Source organism: Puma concolor, chromosome C1 (genome assembly GCF_028749965.1).
Source record: "Puma concolor isolate L17-30 chromosome C1, mPumCon1.1.hap2, whole genome shotgun sequence".
Taxonomy (NCBI): domain Eukaryota; kingdom Metazoa; phylum Chordata; class Mammalia; order Carnivora; family Felidae; genus Puma; species Puma concolor.
Genome location: NC_141674.1, coordinates 77,987,566 through 78,006,243, shown reverse-complemented (window position 1 = coordinate 78,006,243; position 18,678 = coordinate 77,987,566). Strand labels below are relative to the sequence as shown.

Sequence of the window (18,678 nt, the reverse complement as noted above, 5' to 3'; positions counted from 1 at the left end):
TCACTCCTGGAAACCTCGGTTTCATATTCTGGAGAGTGAACTTCCTGTCTCCCTCCCAGATGAGGATGGGCAGGGTCCCACTCCACAGGGTAAAGAAGGGGATTTAGAAAAATCTCACTGCTGCTTATACGGCAGCAGTCAGTCAACCCTAGTGCCTGCAGCCTCAAGTTTGCCCTGTCTTTGCGAGTAACTGATGCCACCATTTCCTGAATTTTTGAGGGTTCTGTACCATAACTTGGTTGTTGCTCATCTGTTCTTACTGTTGGCTTAGGTTCTGGCTCTCTTAAATCTGCTACATCACTTACTACTCACCCATTTCTTCACCAGCTTTCAATATTTTATTGATGTTGTCGCCACTCCTGCTTTTCTTTTTTTCTTTCTTGAAGGTTGATGCCTTTTAAAAATCTGTAAAGTGTCAGGGCACCTGGGTGGCTCAGTCAATTAAGTGACCAACTCTTGATCTCAGCTCAGGTCATGATGTCACGGTCTCATAGGTTCGAGCCTCACATCAGGCTCTGCACGCTGACTGTGCATGGAACCTGTTTGGGATTCTCTCTCTCCCTCTCTTTCTGCCCCTCTCCCGCTCTCTCTCTCTCTCAAAATAAATAAAGAAACTTTAAAAATAAAATCTGTACAGTGTCATTTTGGTGAGATTTTTCTCTTGGCCTCCGTGTAGGTGGTCATTGTGCACCAATGTCTCAGTCTCTTGATATCCTAATTGGAATTATTTCACTATCTCACCCCTGTAAGAAGAGTGAACTAGATTGTGTTTAGTTTAGAGAAGTATTCAGTCACTGTTTATCGTTTCCAAAATTGAGCCTCCCCATCCTCCAAGCTAAAAGACCTTCCTTTTGCAGACAAAACTGTGCTGGAGGGTGGGTTAGAGGTTGTCATCATTTATCTTTACTTTATGTAACTTGCCTTTGTGGCCACTGAACAGAATGTACTCACAGTGTGATGATAATAAGAGGAAGAAGAGAGGAAGACGGAAGAGGGCAGGGGTCCGGGGCGAGGCTGCCCTCCATGTGTGTCTCTGTACAGCCCTGGGACTTGAAGATCTAGTTTGTTCAACTTCTAGTCTTGTTACCTTACTATGAACCATGTTTCCCTTTAGTAAACATAGACGTGACCCCTTCTGCCCAGGGTCATTGGCGGTGAGAGCACTTAAGCAAGAATGCATGTGAAAAGTCTTATGAACTCCCAAGTCCTACAAAAATGTAAGATAATGAACGTTTCTCAGATATGTAGGCAGAACAAAAATCTAAGAGTGGAAGGAATGCTGCATTCCACACAGCAATATAAAATGCTGAGGTCTCAAAGTAGGCATGCCTGTCCCAATCCCTCAGGTTTCTGTTCAGCAGTCTTCAGTTGAACATACCATGTGTTCTTAAAGTGAAAGTCAAGCACCTACTTAGGTTTACCTGAGTCAGGTAAGAGCTTTTAATTAGGAGCATCTCTAGGGGCTTCAAATGTTTCCAGAAGTCTGAAGTTTCTTCAGGCTCCCAAGTTTAGTCCAGGTGCAGAGAGAAGCAGCAGGAAGACAGGTGTGACTAAGGTAGGGGGCAAGAGGCTGAGTCCCAGGGATCAGGAAGATGCAGCTGAACAGATGGGAGCCCTGGTACGACTGTAAAGAAGGCAGGAATTCACTCTCGGCACCCATGTGCTCAGGTTAAGTTAGAGTAAAATAAGCCACAGAAGACCAAAATGTGGGGGCAAATAGGTTGGCTGTACTGCAGGAATATAGGAAGAAAATGATAGGCAGGACATTTTGAAGGGTTTTAATTCCTGCCTTGGAACCTCTCCCCGCTTCCTCATAAATTATAACAACATCAGACGTACCCCTCCTGATGAGTTTCGCCTGCAGAAGGAAAATCTTTTAGCTCGGAGAGTGGAGACGGACCATTTTTGGAAATGATAAATAATGAATGAACATTTCTATAAACTAAAGGTAGTCTATCTAGTTCACTATCCTTACGGGAGCAAGCTTGTAAAATCATTACAATTAGGATATCAGGAGGTTGAGACATTGACTGGTCCATAATTACAACCAACACATAGGCCTTGCAGACAGTATCTTTTTCTTTCCAGCATCAAGTAATATTAAAGCTAAGCCATCCCCAGGCATATGGTTTTCAACCCAATGCTTAAGTGTCTTCCAAGAAAGAGATTCCATAAATTCCCCTTATAACTAACCAATCCCCATAATCAGCAAGTTCTTTTCTCTGTGACCTAAATCCTTAGTGCTACCATTTAAACTCATTTCCTCATGTTCTGCCCTCAAGAGAGATAAGGCACAGCTGTCTGCTCTTCTTTATAATAATCCTCTTTGGGTGATATTTGCAAACATTCTCCTTTGGGCTAAATAATTGAGATTCCTCTCACCTTTCTTTAAAATTCTTCTGTTGTTGTTGTTTCCCCGTGGAGCCTCTCCAAGTTATTCACATCTTTCTGAGATGAAGTTTCTTCCCCAGGACCTGCCATGCTGCAAGATGCAGAGATAAGAATCCAGTTGTAAAGTAGACTGCCAAAGAGGTGGCAGGAAATCAGATCTGGACAACTCCATGCCAAGCTAAAGAAATAAAACAGATTATCCCTTAAGAAATATATTTTTCTGTTTCTGAAAGCATCTCTGGCAACATCTTGGCTCAGCCACAGGCGAATATGTGAACTGGGTGGAATTATTTCTAATACACCCTCTTCCAAAGGCCTCCTCCTCTACTGTCCTTCCTCCCCACATCTCTCTTCCTTAGTGGGGTTTGAAATTTTAGGAGCAAAGCGTGAAGACTGAACACATTTCTCCTTATGGCCAACTATGATGTTCATGAGTAAGGATCCTTCCTTCAGTTCCTTACATTTGCTAAGTGGGCCTATTCTGCTTAGCTCTGGGGTCCTCCCTGCCCTTCTTCTCCGGAAGTAGGGTGGTTGTATTAGTCACCCAAGGGATATGTTACGAGTTAGTGCTCCAGGAAATCAGAGGTCACTGTGATAGAGAGCAGAAAGCCAAAGGGCCCATCTCAGAAAACCCGGGGGAACTCCGTTGGCTTTTTAAGCAGAAGCATCTGCACATCAAACTTTTGTTTCTCAGGGTGACTGTTTCTGTCGCACCACTTCCATCTGACAACAAAAAATCCTTGTCGTAATTTGTCAGAAGGTGAAAGCTTTTGGGGCGCCTGGGTGGCTCAGTCAGTTAAGTCTCCGACTTTGGCTCAGGTCATGATCTCGCAACTTGTGACTTTGAGCCCCACGTTGGGCTCTGTGCTGACAGCTCAGAGCCTGGAGCCTGCCTCAGATTCTGTGTCTCTCTCTCTTTCTGCCCCTCCCCCACTCATGCTTGCTCGCTCACTTGCTCTCTCAAAAATAAATAAACATTAAAAAAAATTTTTTTTTAAGACGGTAAAAGCTTTTAACAACGTGTGAGAAATCTCATCCATGTGAAAATAGCCACCACAGTAGGAGAAGGTATTTTTAATATTTCTAAAAACAGTATTTTCAGTATTTCTGAGCAGATTCTCAGACAAAGATTCTCCTTGGCTTGGCACATCATTGGCTCAAAGTCAGTAGATTGGCTTTTTTTTTTTCCTCATTTTTTTTCCTGAAGTATAGCCGGCACACAGTGTCACATTAGGTCAGGTGTCCAGCATAGTGATTCCACAAGTCTGTATGTTTTGCAACGTTCACCACAGGTGTAGCTACTTCGAGGTCAGTAGATTATTAGGTTAAGTTGACTTGTCCACCGTGGTGAAATACATCCTGCAATCTTGAGAGGAGAGGGGGCTTCTTTGTTTTGCTTTGCTTGAGTTTTCATTTTAGACAGTGTTTTGCGTTAGCACGAGAGTTTCCAAAACTGGAAGCTGAAAGACCTTTTTAATGGGCACTGATTAAAATCAACTGGCCTGCCAACAAATTACATTCGGCAAACAGACATCAGAAAGCAAGTACTCATACTTCCTGGGCAGGGAGTAGTATTGGCACTTTTCCTGACTCTGAATAATCAAGCCCGTGTCCAATTCTGGATGAGACAGACTCGCTCACTGTCAATAAATGAGGCAAGGCCACCATGCTTTAGCTGCTATCAGGCTGAACAAATGAAGTCCAGGTGAGCCAAAAAGGGAAGGTGGAGTGTTGATTCCTGCTGCTTTTCTTTTTAAATGGAGAAAAGTGTTGCAAAAATGCGCTTCATGCACGGCCCCATCAGTCCTTCTAATAGCATAATAATGCAGCTGGGTGTGGATCAACATGTGGGTTTAAGGGAGCTGAATTTTTAAAGTATATCACAAGTTGTTTGGGTCCCTGGAGGCTTTGGGGTTTTTTGTTTGTTTGTTTTGGGGTTTTTGTTTTGTTTTGTTTTTTTGACATCAGAATAGCTAAGAGATTTGCTTTCCTTCTAGAAATAAGCTCCCACTCTGGGGAAAGTGAATTTCTGGCAGAAAGTCACTGTCATGGAGGCAAACTTCTCCAGATCTTTAATTACATACATACATGAAGGGTAGAGGGTAATGCTGGGGAACGTCCAAAATATAGATTGCCCAAAAAAACCAAGAAGAGTGGAAATACAGTTTCTCTGCCTCTGAGGAATATTGGCCCCCTATCCTCTCTCTATCCCACCAGTCCCGGAAGAAAAGAGAATCAGAGGAAAGACAGCACGGGCCAAACAATGCAGCAAGCATACAAATGCCCTGAGGTTGATGCAAAAATGTGTGCTGTAGTTGTGTGGTTTGTAAAATGGGTGACAGGGGAAGCTGTAACCAGATGCGAAGGCATGAACGGGTTCTACATTTTGCAGAGCTGCTCTTTTGGCAGAGTCCTTTGAGGGGCCCCAGAAAGGGAATGGAAGTAACAGGCTGAGATCCCGCCCTTGAGGAATCGAGCCTTTGCTCTGTGTGTTTTGTTTTAATGAAGCGGGCGGAAGGTTGCTTATCTCTCTGGCTGATAGCTGTGTATTTCAGCAGGACCGGGAAAGAGGAGGCTCATTCATAAACAGAGCTGGCCCTCTGGGGCTTCCAACATTAGAAGAGGGCGACTGCTGACCAGAAGATTATTAAGTTTATGCTCTGACTTTTCAGAGAAAATGCAGTGTTTTTCATTGGAGAGCATGGATCCCTTTTCCCTACACAGAGCCATTTTTTGAGGGCTGCCCTGAGACCAGTTTCGCTGAAGAAAAGACTTCACTCTAGGGCCGTTTGCAAGTGCTAAATGCAAACCATGTGTGTGGGTGACCCAGGGTTTCCTCCTCCTCCAAAGCACTGCACATTTGGCACAAGGAATGGGTTTAGCTAAAATTCAGTGGGATGTGTAATGAAAAGTGGGATGCTTAATGTGTTAGGAGATATTCTCACTGCACCCCCAGTGAACTGCAGGATGGAGGAGGTTGTTCCCAGGCAACCACAGTTCCCCGTGTGCCAACAGCTAAACTCCTTTCCCAAAAGGTTTTTCCGAGAGCAGGCTTGTCCTGCCTCCATTTCTCAGCTGGGTTGTGTTCATGGGCCGCACAGCACTTGGCTGTGCTGTAGCTCGGGCAAAATCTAGGCTCACCACCCCCATTTTGAGCAAGTATATTCAGAAAAAGGCCCCCGTACCGCAGACCTCTCTCAGTACAGTTTAAAGGTCTCGCCCTCTTGGGGTGCCCGGGTTGGCTCAGTCAGTTACGTGACTTGGTCTCAGGTCATGGTGTCATGGTTTGGGGGTTTGAGCCCCCTGTCAGGCTCTGTGCTGACAGCTCAGAGCCCGGAGCCTGCTTCCGATTCTGTGTCTCCCTCTCTCTCTCTGCCCTTCCCCTGCCCATGCTCTCTCTGTGTCTCTCAAAAATAATGTTAAAACAGTTTTGTTTTTTTTTTTAATAAAATAAATAAATAAATAAAGGTCTCATCCTCCAAACCTGACTGTATCTTTATGAGAAGAGATAGGCTGTGTGTCCCGAATACAGGGGCTGGTCAGTTGGTACCAATGGTGGCGGTTTCTTCAAAGGTCCTGGGCACTGAAATCCCGGGGATTTATTGTCATCTGTCAGAGTCTTAGCCACTAACACTGCCTATCATAGGTCAGCTTATAAACAGTTCTCTTTTCACCAGGCAAAACAAAACACCAACAAACAGGACCACTTTCTGTGTAAGGCCTGGTCTACCTGCTTCTGCCCCCGGAGGAGAGAAACATCAGATAGAACAGCAAAGGGGGAAATAACTGGCCTTGTCACGGATGCGCACACGTAACACGCGTGTTTCTTCGTCCCTTTTCTTCATTAACCGCAGGGCAGACGGCAGGAAGGCAGCAAGTGCCCACCTCCCCGCCGGCCTCGGAGAACAGCAGCGCGGCGCACAGCATCGGCAGCACGCAGAGCACGCCCTGCTCCAGCAGCAGCGCAGCCTAGCTCCCCGCCTCCGCCCGGAGGGGACCGGCGGCCGCCCGCCCCGCGTGTCCGCGCGGGAAGGCCGCAGCACGGTGCCATTGCGAAGAGAGAGTGAATTCCAACACGCAGGCCACCTGTTGTATTCCTCCCCCGCCCAGGGCTAATACACGTGTGCCCCCTGGGCTTCTGTAACACACTAGAACTCCTGTGAGAAAGCCAAGGTGGTGGCCTTCTCCACCAGCCCCGCCCGGGCTTGGGGGTTTTCAATGTGAAACACGTGCCAGTTTTCAAAATGCTGCTTTGTCCAGGTAAGACTGTCCATAATTTGGGGCCCCGAGATTTACCCTGACTCGAGGGGTTGGTGAGAGGATGATAACCAGACAGTAGGACCAGTGAGGAGATACGGCCAAAGAGCCTTGTATAACTGAACCAAGATGTATAACACAAGAAATACTTCAAGATTTTCTCAGTGTGTTCCTCCGTGTCTAATTTGCACCTTCTGGACGCACACTTCTCACTTTGCTGTCACACCCTCTGGGGGCTGATGTTGTCCGCTTGAAGGGTGCCACCCTCAGGGACTGCACCCTGACACACAAATCGCAGCAACATTCCTTTCTCGGGCCCTGGGCCAAAACCAGTGCCGATAACCTTACCTGCTCCCCCCTGTCCCACACTCGCACACCGACTGCAAAAATGTCTTAATGCAAAGTTTGTATTGCTTCATAAGCATATAGAAATAGAAAATGGCCAAAATCTGGGACTGCATATTTGTCCCCATTTATGACATTGCGTTCTGAGAAAAATTATAAATTGGGGCAAATTTAGTTTTAAAGTTGGAGAGGAATTTGCACAGTATATATATATATATGCAAGTACAGGTATAGACCATGTCACCTGGCACATTTGTTTTCTCCATTGAAAAAGAGAAAATTCATTCCCCGTTTTAAAAGACCCTGTGTCTTCAGAGTTGCAACTTAAGTGTATTTGGGAGAATTAGTGTTTCCACTCAAAACGTGTCAACCTTGTTAATAGACCCTTTTGTGAAAAACGAAGCTCTTGTTCGTGCAAATGCACGGCAGATCCTGTTGGTTTCTGGTTGGTTATCTGAACAGTGTCACCGATTCTGCCAAGAAAGTGCTGAGATTGGAAAAGGGCACTCGTGTGGACTGCTTTAGTTCTCTTGCCTTAAATATATTCCAACCTCAAAAAAGGATTTGAGATGGATTTCATTAAAATGGAACAATATGATGCCACTTTGCAGCTAAAATAAGCTCAACTGATAGTCTGTGTTAAAAAAGAAGGCCGAGGAAAGTTGCCATGCCAATTCATTTACTACTGAGAATAGCTTCGTTGCAAAGAAATATTCATCTTCTTCCAGAATTCTCCCCCAAATGACTCTAAATCCTACAGAAAGAACAGGCTAGCTTCTACTCCAAAATATTCATAAGTGAATCTCACTGCCCTTAAAATAAGGAAGTTGTGCCTGGTTCTCTGAATGGAACCCTAAGTAGAAAATGTTGATGATACCCAAGACCTGAGGGCAGTGTCTGTCAGCCCACAAGTAGGTGGAGATACTGACAGTCATTGATATGATACTGATCTGTCATATGATAGACATATCATCCAATCATAGAATAATACTCTGATTTGATAAGTATAGATATTCAATCTGCATAATATTAACCAGAACAGATTACTTGAGGGCTAAGATTTCCAGGCTGCCTGCATTGATTTATTGAAAATTTTGCAGATTTCCACATACAAATGAAGATACGAGATTAGAGAATTGATTTCCTTCAGTTAACTTTTTAACATAAGGGTATCAGAGTGGAGGACCTAGATTATGCTACCTGTGTTTGAAAATAATGCGCTTTGCCTAACCTTCAGCAGAATGTATTGTTTTAGCATATTCTATGTATAAAAAAGTTTAAAGATGTCTTCAAAGAAGACTAGAGTCTTTAAGTCACATATAGCTATATTTTACTACAAAAATGTGTGTATAAAGATATATTTAAGTGTTTTAGATAAATTTAAATTACTCCATATGAAATGTTTAATTTCAGTTACTGTGAATTCTTTTGATCAGTTCTTTGCTGTTTAAAAAACCCTTTCCATCCTCTTAAAAACAAAATCATCTATTAAGAGGTATTAAACAGATCCAATTCTTTAGATGGACAGGGTTAAAACCTTTTGTGATGATTATATTTAAATGTATATTTTTGAGAGAGATGTTACATTGCCAATGATTTTATAAATAATTTAAAATTAATTTACAAATTTATGGATGCAAACCAAAAGATTTTAAAAGAAAGAGAAGGAAAAAAAAATCACCTTTTAATTGTTCGGGTCTTACTGTCAGAAGTATTATTCAGATCAAGAAATCTGTGTTGATAATAAACCCGATCCCATGTTCACTGGAGAGTGAATGTCATTAACTAAGTATCTCAGAAATGTTTCTAAAAAATGTTTTTTAAAAAAAGTGTTCTCTCCCCAGTTTTGTATTACAGCATTTCTAATCACTTCATACTTCACAGTTTCAATACAAAGTACAAGCTCGAGTTTATAACAAGTTCTGCAAGTTTCCTTAAAACTGTTGTTATATTCCAGTTAAATGCTTCTGTCTACAAAGTCTTTCGTTACTTCTGCCGGCTACACTCTAATTCACAGAGATCATTTTTGTTGTGTTTGACCAAGCCAAAGCTATTGTTGAAATGCTCCAAACTCCCCAGGCAGAGTGTCTGTGGGATACCTTATAGCTTTCACCATGTGGTGTTCACCAGCAGTTCCTCTGTTTTTAAAGTCAGAGGTGTCTTCTGTCTGAGCTGCTTCTAGAGCATTGTCTACACAAACAAACAAAAATGGTCTTTTCCTTGTCTGTGATAAGACTGTAAACCCATGTTCTGTGTGTGTTCTGTAGGGGGCGTGGTTGTGAGTGTGTGGGGGGGGTGCGCACATGCGTGTTGGTCATTTCGTACAGTAACTACCTCATGGTGTGAGTGATGGTTGTGGTAACAGAGCACATTTGGTTGGGCGAATTGTGTGTGTGTGACCTTTTTCCTGTTTGTGTTATCTGGGGATTGTTCATGAAACTGACAGATGTTTTTCTAAAAAGGACTATTATCAGTTTCCAAAAACAATGCTTGTTTCTTCTGGGTTTTCCTGAGTGAGCCTGATTTTGTTGCTGTGTTTCATCTATCAGGGTAAAAAGAGTACCCTTAAAATCCCTGTGGCCAGTTTGAACACCCCTGTTGTATTCTTTTCTCTGTTCAATGTGTTGGCAATTTTATGAACATGCTTAGATGTATAGTTTTGATAACCACAGTTTTAAGTCCTTTATCTGTGCATAATAAAAAAGATACATATCAATTTATTAATGTGTGTCTTGTTTTATCATCATTAAATTCTACCCTCAGGATGACATAACTTTTTCCTTGTGACTTTGTCCTAAATGTATCATCTGCTCCAACTGTGTTGGTGAGGAGTCGGGAGGGAAAAAGCTAAGAGAAAACCCTAGCTCAGTAGAACAGAGGGAAAGAATGGACAGACCTGAGGAAGTAGATAGCAGGAGCTGTCTCTGTTCTTGGAAAAACATGGTGGGAGACCCAGAAGTGGATGTCGGCCCCTGAATCCATTCCTGGCCTTTCTGTCCATCTCCTAGAGCCAAGGAATGGGAAAAAATATTTATTTGGATCTCCAAATACCTCAGTGTTGCTTCCAGCATTCTCTATGGATATGGCACTACCACCACCACCTTTTAGCTGCCCAAGCCAGAAATCTGGAAATCTAACTTGACTCCTCTCTGGCTTCCCACGAATTAATGAGTCCAGGTTTATTCAACCTCTAGAGTATCTCTTTCTCCAAATCACCTGTTTATTTCTACTCCTGCTGCTGTTACCCAGAATCCAAGGCCCATTATCTCTTAAACTGAATTACTGCAGGGACACCTGGGTGGCTCAGTTGGTTAAGCGTCCAATTTCAACTCAGGTCATGATCTCACAGTTTGTGGGTTCAAGCCCTACATCATGCTCTGTGCTGACAGCTCAGAACCTGGAGCCTGCTTCAGATTCTGTGTCTCTCTCTCTGTTTCCCTTTGCCCCTCTTCCCCTTGCACTCTGTCTCTCTCAAAAATAAACAAATTTTTTTTTTAAATTTTTTTTTCAACGTTTATTTATTTTTGGGACAGAGAGAGACAGAGCATGAACGGGGGAGGGGCAGAGAGAGAGGGAGACACAGAATCGGAAACAGGCTCCAGGCTCTGAGCCATCAGCCCAGAGCCTGACGCGGGGCTCGAACTCACGGACCGCGAGATTGCGAGATCGTGACCTGGCTGAAGTCGGACGCTTAACCGACTGTGCCACCTAGGCGCCCCCTTAAATTTTTTTTTTTTAAAAAACTGAATTACTGCAACAGCCTAACTGGTATGCAGACTTCAGATTTGCTACCCCCTAATTCTTTCTCCACTATGCAACCAAAAGAAATGAAAAAAGACTCAAATCATGTCACTTTCCAGTTAAAGCCTTTAAGTAGTTCCCCCACTTGCTTTCAGAATAAAGTTCAACCTCCTAAGTATGGCTTAAGGAGAATAATCTGCCTACCTTCCCAGCAACTTCCTTCACCTGTCGGAAGCTCAATTTCTATGTGGCATACCCCCCACTAGACATTTGTATCATGAAAACAACAGCTTGGTTTTTTCCTATTAAGGATTAAATTATGATATCGAATATATACAAACTGCTGTCACATGTCCCTACCTTCTCCTCCCCTTTTGAGAATTAGTGAAATTAGGTGGTTGGAAACAGACCCAAATGGTATTGAGGCCAGTATCCCCCTCACCCCAACACTTCACACAGGTAGGTGTCCACAGAGCAGGAGCAGGTGAGGGGCTTAAGTAACATTTCACTCCAGTGAGGTCGAAGTCCTCATTACAGAAGAGAGTCCAGCCACTTTCCAGATCAATATTGTGTCCTGGAGCCAGCGCTTCTCAGAGGATGGAGAAATTGGCAGATCAAATAATTTTTCTGCCGTTAAAGTGGGGAGCAGAAACCGAGGCAATCCATAGATTAGCTTCAGAGATTCTATTAACTACCTGAAATTGTATTTAAAATTTTGCATTGATGTGTCTGGGCTTTTTGTTGTTCTGGGGTTTTTGTTGTTTGTTTTTTGTTTTTTGTTTTGTGGGGTTTTTTTGGTCCATAGCCATTTTATATTGCATCCTCTCAAATTTTTTCCTGCACATTCAATTAATTTACATGTATAAAATGAATGCAAATAATACAGACATGTAGCAGTGAAGCAGCCCCCATAATTCTCACACTTAAAGGTGGTAATACGGATTTATTGTGTATTCCCAGGCATTTCCTTATGTTCGTATCAACATGTACATGTCACTGTAATGCATAAGATTGTATCATAGCATTTGTGACTTGCTGTTTTCACATGGCATATCTTCCTATAAGGTTTTGTGTGTTCTGATCATCACTTTTTTTTACTGGACTTTCCTTAAATTGCCAAAGTAAAGCATGGTCATTGTAGGTGGTAAAATAAAGCAAAGTTGTTAATGCTCTTTCCCAGGCAGGCACCTCTCTGGAAGAAATGATGTTAACAGCCTTTTTTCTTTTTCCTAAAGTTTATTTATTTGTTACTTATTTATTTTGAGAGAGAGAGAGAGAGAGAGAGAGTGCACACAACCATGACCAGGAGAGGGGCAGAAAGAGAGGAAGAGAGAGAATCTCAAGCAGGCTCCACACTGTCAGTGCAGAGCCTGATGTGGGGCTCAAACCCACAAACCGTAAGATCATGACCTGAGCAGAAATTAAGAGTCAGATGCTCAACCAATTGAGCCACGCAGGCACTCCAAGAGCCTTTTTTTTCTAACTCAAACATACGAAATGTGTTCACAGAGCAATTTTTGTTTTGTTTACTAAAAATTGGATCACAATATATATACTCTGAAACTTGCCTTTCTCACTGAACATGGTCCACCCTCTAGGTTAATAGACCTAGAACAAATTCATGCTTTTTAATGGCTACATAATATTTCATATAATTAGCCAATTCACTGGTGATTGACATTTAGAAGTGGTGTTTTTAGGGTTTTGCGAAGATACCTGCTGCTATTAATATCCTTATATATGTCCTTAAATTCTAGTGCTGTAAAGCAAACAAAGTAACAGTGTACTATCAGTAGATTTTAACATAATACTTTCAGAAGTTCATAAATCACAAAGACCTGGATATGGAAGATTTGAACAGTGCAATTAAGTTTGATCTAATGGCCATATACATAGAATCCTGCACCCCCAAATTTGAGAATTTTGTACATACAGAATATTTACAAAAATGGACTACTATTAGACCATAATGGAATTCATAGCAAATACCACAGAACTTAATTATACCGGTCAAGTTTTTTAACCACAACCCAAGTAGTTTAGAAATCAACAAGAAAAGGATAATTTGAAAATACTCAATACAGGGGACCTGTGGGCTTAGTCAATTAAGAATTTCTGCTCAGGTCACAATTCAGTTTCTGAGTTTGAGTCCCGGGTCAGGCTCTGCACTGACAGTGCAGAGCCTGCTTGGGATTCTCTCTCTCCACCTCTCTCTCTGCCCCTCCCTCACTTGCCCTCTCTCTCAAAAATAGATAAATAAAATTAAAAAATAAAAATACTCAATAGATTTGGAAATTTTTAAACTCCTAAATAATTCATGACTCAGAGTAGTACTCTTAATAGAAATTGGGAAATACATAGATTTGAAAAATAATGAAAGTACTAAATTCAAGCATGCAGCCAAAGCAGTAATTTAGAAGAAATTTATACCTGTAAAATGCTTGTATTTGGGGGAAAAATGTTACAAATGGAAACATATCCAGTATAGCAAGTTAAGAAAAGTTCCAAAAACTAGTAATTAAAAGATTACTGGAGATAGATAAAAATTAAGAAAAACAGACACGTGTTAGGAATGAAAGAGGACAAAACAAGATTCTGCAGAGATTTTAATAAATAAGGAATCAAGATAAACAGCTTCATTTTAAGAAGTTTGAACACTTACTTCCTGGTGATGTGCTGTTGGGGCCCTTGTTGGAGGAACAGAAACCACACTGGGTATTTCAATACAAAGAAATTAACATAAGGAATTGGTTAAGCGGGTGTCAGGTGGCTGGAAGGGTAAAAAGAGGACACTGAATTAATAAATGTAGGAAGAATTACATCCCTGGGGCTGAGGACTATTGGAACTTGCAGTTGGCAGGGGTTTCCTCAGTTCCAATACCAGGAAGAAAGGGGTAGATCAGGAACTGGAAGGCCACAGCTTAGAAGATGGCATGAATGATTTCCTGGAAAAAACTAATTTGCCAAAACCCATTCAAGAAGCAACAGAAAATAGGAAATACATTTAACCATTAAGAAAATCAATGGTTGGGGCGCCTGGGTGGCGCAGTCGGTTAAGCGTCCGACTTCAGCCAGGTCACGATCTCGCGGTCCGTGAGTTCGAGCCCCGCGTCAGGCTCTGGGCTGATGGCTCAGAGCCTGGAGCCTGTTTCCGATTCTGTGTCTCCCTCTCTCTCTGCCCCTCCCCCATTCATGCTCTGTCTCTCTCTGTCCCAAAAATAAATAAATGTTGAAAAAAAAAAATTTAAAAAAAAAAAGAAAATCAATGGTTTAAAATCTACTTACAACAAAACAGAATAAAATTAAAAAACAACATTAAAAAAAACCACTGCCAAACTCAGACGGTTTTACAGGTAAGTTCTACTGAAGAATCAGTAATACCAGATCAAAGAATCAGTAATCAAAGAATCAGTAATACCAGATCATGGTGATTCTTTTATTTGGGGGATGACAGGTCAAAGGGAATGAGTTTTTTAATATTCATACCTATTACCACATTACTTTCTCTAACAGTTGTAGCAAATCACACTGCCACAGCCTTCCCATTGGCACTGGACACATGAAACAGAGCTTGGGCTCTGGACATCAGACTACCTGGGTTTGAATCTTGGACCTGCCATTTGCTAGCTGAGCTTTTTCCTTAATTTAAGAGAAATCTATTTCTTAGCATCGTCATAAATATTAAATGATATAAATCCACATAAAGTATTCAGGATATACTAATCACTTTAATAAATATCATCTAGGGGCACCTGGGTGGCTCAGTTCGTTAAGCGTCCAGCTTCAGCTCAGGTCATGATCTCACGGTCTGTGAATTCAAGCCCTACGTCGGGCTCTGTGCTGACAGCTCAGAGCCTGGAGCCTGTTTCAGATTCTGTGTCTCCCTCTCTCTCTGACCCTCCCCCATTCATGCTCTATCTCTCCCTGTCTCAAAAATAAATAAACGTTAAAAAAAAATTTAAAAAAATATCATCTACTATTATTGTTACCAGCAGTATGTACTTTGAATTTGGCCAATCTTATAGTTGAAAAACTATGTCACGTTATTTGAATTTGCATTATCCCCACTGCCGGTGAGTTTGTTTTGTTTTAAGCTTTCTTTATTTGTTTTGAGAGAGACAGAGCTATCGCAAGCAGGGGAGGGATGGGGTGTGTGTGGGGGGAGAGAGAGAGAGAGAGAATCCCCAGCAGGCTTTGCTCTGCCAGCTGCGGCAGAACCCAAAGTGAGGCTTGAACTCATGAACCTGTGAGATCATGACCTGAGCCAAAACCAAGAGCCTTTCACTTAACAGACTGAGCCACCCAAGCACTGTCCCCCCCCCCACCCCCCCCCACCCCCCCGCCACTTATTTTTAAAGTAAGCTCTACACCCAGCACCGGGCTTGAACTCACAACCTCAACATCAAGAGTCACATGCTCCACCAACTGAGCCAGTTAGGTACCCCATTGCCAGTGAGGTTTAAGTTATAAAATTATTAGTCTTTCCCAGGTCCTTCTATACATTAACATTTCCTTTGCCCATTTTTCTACTGAGTTGTATTTTCTTAATAATTTCCATATTGGTGATATGACCTATCACACATCACGTATGACAAATATTTTCCTAATCCATGATGCGTTTTCTCATTCATCCTGCTCATAATGAATATTCCCAAAATAAAGTGTTTAATTTTATGTAGTTGAATATTTCTGTCTTTTCCTTTTGACTTCTGGGTTTCCTGTCGTGCTTAGGTTCTAACTAAAGTTAAATGCTAATTCTTGTGTTAATTTATTTTTAAAATTTAGATCTTTATTCCATATTTTTGTGATGATATCAGGATAGAGGTCTATTTTTGTTTTCTTCAGATGATTACTCAGTTTTACCAGAAGCTATTAAACAGTTCATTTACTTCCTGTTGGATTAAGATTTTGAAAAAGAATCGTGAGAGTGATTTGGCCTTAGCAGATGTTAACATTTAGTATAAAATCTTATAATAAGAATATTATGGTAGTAGCATAAGAAGAGTTAAATAGATTACTCAAACAGATAAATCAGAAAGAGATCTAATTCATTGGGACCTTAACATACAACAACTAGTCATTTTCATTAGATTCTTAAAGGATTCTGTGACCCATAATAAGACATATAGGTTGTCTGATTTTCCTTGTAAAAAAACCAGATCTGATTTTTTTCCTGTTATTTAAAAACATTTAGGGGAAAAAGTCTGAAAAACAAACATTTGATTAATATTGGGCCTATCTGATATTTTTCACGGTTCCACACGGTTTAGCCAGAGGGTGGGTGATGTTGTTACCCAAATGGGTCTGGAGGGCAGAGCATCAAGCCAAAGAGGATTGTTCTCAAGCCTTAAGATCTAGGAATTTTTCTTGTTAGGGTTTGGACTTGCTTGAGACCTGTCACCTGTTCGTTCTTTCCTGTTTCTCCCTCTTGGAATGGGAATTTTGGGGGAGGAAAATAAATTTCCCTCCACCTTTCTGAGTTCTTAGCTGCAACCACTATAATAAAAGACATACATACCAGAGGAAAACAAACACGTTTATTAACATGTATACCTCATCTATACATGGGAGACGCCCAGCAAAAAAATGAGTAACTTAAGGAGGTGGCTTTAGAATTCAAGACTAAATATCATCTTAATAGGGAAAGGGGAGGGGTGATAACAGGCCTCTTACAGGGGAGTGAATGGCTTTTATGGAAGATGAATGGGCCCTTAGAAGGCTAGATGAGAGCTTTGATAGTTTGTGACAAAGTTGGGTGTGGTGTCAATTTTCTGGTCTCCTCTCCTATGATGAGTCAATCTTCCCTGATTGATAAAATTCCCAGGAAGAGTATTTATGACAATTGGGTTACTTTTAGAAGGTCGGTCTTTAGCCTGATAAGAGGGAGTCCAAAGAAAGCCCTTTCCTGCACCTGCTGTTTTTCACGAAACTATAACTCGAAATAATCAACGTACCAAAGTGGCACATTTTGGGGTGGCATGTCCTGAGCTCCTACAGACATATTCTGGGTGGTGTATTCTGCTACCCTTCAGAATGTCTACCCATGCTTGTCCCACTGTTGTATTTTGGAAGCACATAACTTGTCTGGTTGCACAGGTTTACAACTGGAGAAGAATTTTGCCTCAGGATGAGTCATACCTACTTCATTTCACACTCATATATGATTTAGATGATATTTAGATGAGACTTTGGACTTTTGATGCTGGAATGAATTGATGCTGGAATGAGAACTTAGGGGTCTGTTGGGCTGGAATGGATATATTTGGCATGCGAGAAGGGCATGGATTTAGGGGCCAGGGGTGGAACACTATGGACTAGATATTTGTCTCCTTCCATATGTCCATATGTTGAAAACCTAATCTCCAGTGTGATGCTTTTTGGAGATGGGCCTTTGAGACGTAACTAGGTCATGAAGGTGGAGCTCTCATGATGAGATTAGCGCCCTTACAAGAAGAGAAAGGAGAAAACTTGCTTCCTCTCTCCCTCATGGGATATGATGAGAAGACAAACATCTACAAGGCAGGAAGTGGCCTTCACCAGATACCAGATCTGCCAGCACCTTGATCCTGGACTTCCAGCCTCCAGAACTGTGAGAAAGAAATGTTGTTTAAGCCACCCAGTCTATGGTACTTGATATAGCAGTCCAAGCTAACTAAGACAGAAATGCATTTCTGTTACTCCTCATCTTCCTCCCCTCCCCATAAATACTTATAGAATAATTAATATTACAAGTATATAATTATAATAAGTAACATCAAACACCACTTATAAAGTGTTGATTTCTTCCACTTGTGAATGTTATAATTCTGTAAAGAAGAAATATTACTAGTTGGTATTTTCAAGACAAATGCAGATGTCTTATTTGTTTCCGAGCAAGCCAAACCTATATAGAGCATTGTTCTTCCTAATGCAATGTGTTTAAAAATGGGCAAGTAGCTAGTTTAAATTTTATAGATGTCATTGATGATCTAAAGTTTGAGTTTTGACATGTTAGCTGCATTTGTGTCTAAATTTCTATCTCAACTTTTTCAGAGGAATGAACACTGCCCTTTATGTAGATTTGATTTCACACTTAAAGGTCATATGATATCACCTCTCTTTCTGTAGAATGTCATAGCTTAAACTGATTTTTAAAGACCTTCTCCAATTACTGCCTCTGAGATTTCATTAAAAAAAAAAAACTTTCAAGGTAGATCCACATGACTGAAATGAATTCTATCGTCACTTAAAAAGAAATGAGGGTCGGGAATGTGAGTACAAACACACACACACACACACACACATGCACACACACACTTACATCTCAGCCATTTTCTGCTTTCTTTTTTATTAACATGTTCTTAATATTTTCTTGCAGCTCAGAAGCCCCAGAACATGATCCTTTTATAGACCACAGCACACCATCTGTACAAGAAGGATGGGCAAGAATTTCTCAGCTTTAAAATCCAACTTGGTTCCTCCCACTTGATGGATCAAAAATCCAGAGCTGAAAGTCTTCATAAGTGATTTGGGTGGAGCAGCAGCTTTTGCTGGTCTGTTACTCATCCTGGTTCATAAACTGCCTATGACATAGTTCCTGCAAAGAACACAGAGCACTGGACAAGAGTGTTGAGATAATGCTGAATTTTAAAAGGAGAAAAACACATGGATTTTGTTTGGTGAAGGGGGGGGTAGACAGAAGACTGGGGGCGCCTGGGTGGCTCAGTTGGTTAGGCGTCCAACACAGAGCCTGCTTAGGATTCTCTCTCTCCCTCTCTGCACTTTCCTCACTCTCTCTCTCTCAAAATAGATAAGTAAACTTAAAAAGAGAGAGAGAGAGAGAGAAGATTGGATTGTTGGTGTTAAAACCCAACCCAGATAATAACAATCTACTCCAAAAGTGGAAACCAGAGCTTCAAATATCTTCTTGGTCAGAAACACAAACTTCTAGGGTCACTGCTCTTG

The 18,678-nt window shown here is 41.5% G+C and overlaps 1 protein-coding gene across 3 annotated transcripts in view; it reads left to right on the top strand.

Moving 5' to 3' along the window:
* Window positions 1–9,713, top strand: part of TGFBR3 (transforming growth factor beta receptor 3) — a 208,627-nt gene extending 198,914 nt beyond the window's left edge. For 2 of the 3 annotated variants that reach the window (XM_025912786.2, XM_086717529.1), the window contains one exon: window positions 6,246–9,713. In XM_025912786.2, coding sequence (XP_025768571.2) covers window positions 6,246–6,364 — 119 coding nt within the window. In that variant the 3' untranslated portion in view covers window positions 6,365–9,713. Of the gene's footprint in view, window positions 1–6,068; window positions 6,182–6,245 lie in introns of those variants that run through there. The other variant, XM_086717530.1, reaches the window with a different exon arrangement.
* The last annotated feature ends 8,965 nt before the right edge of the window (window positions 9,714–18,678 follow it).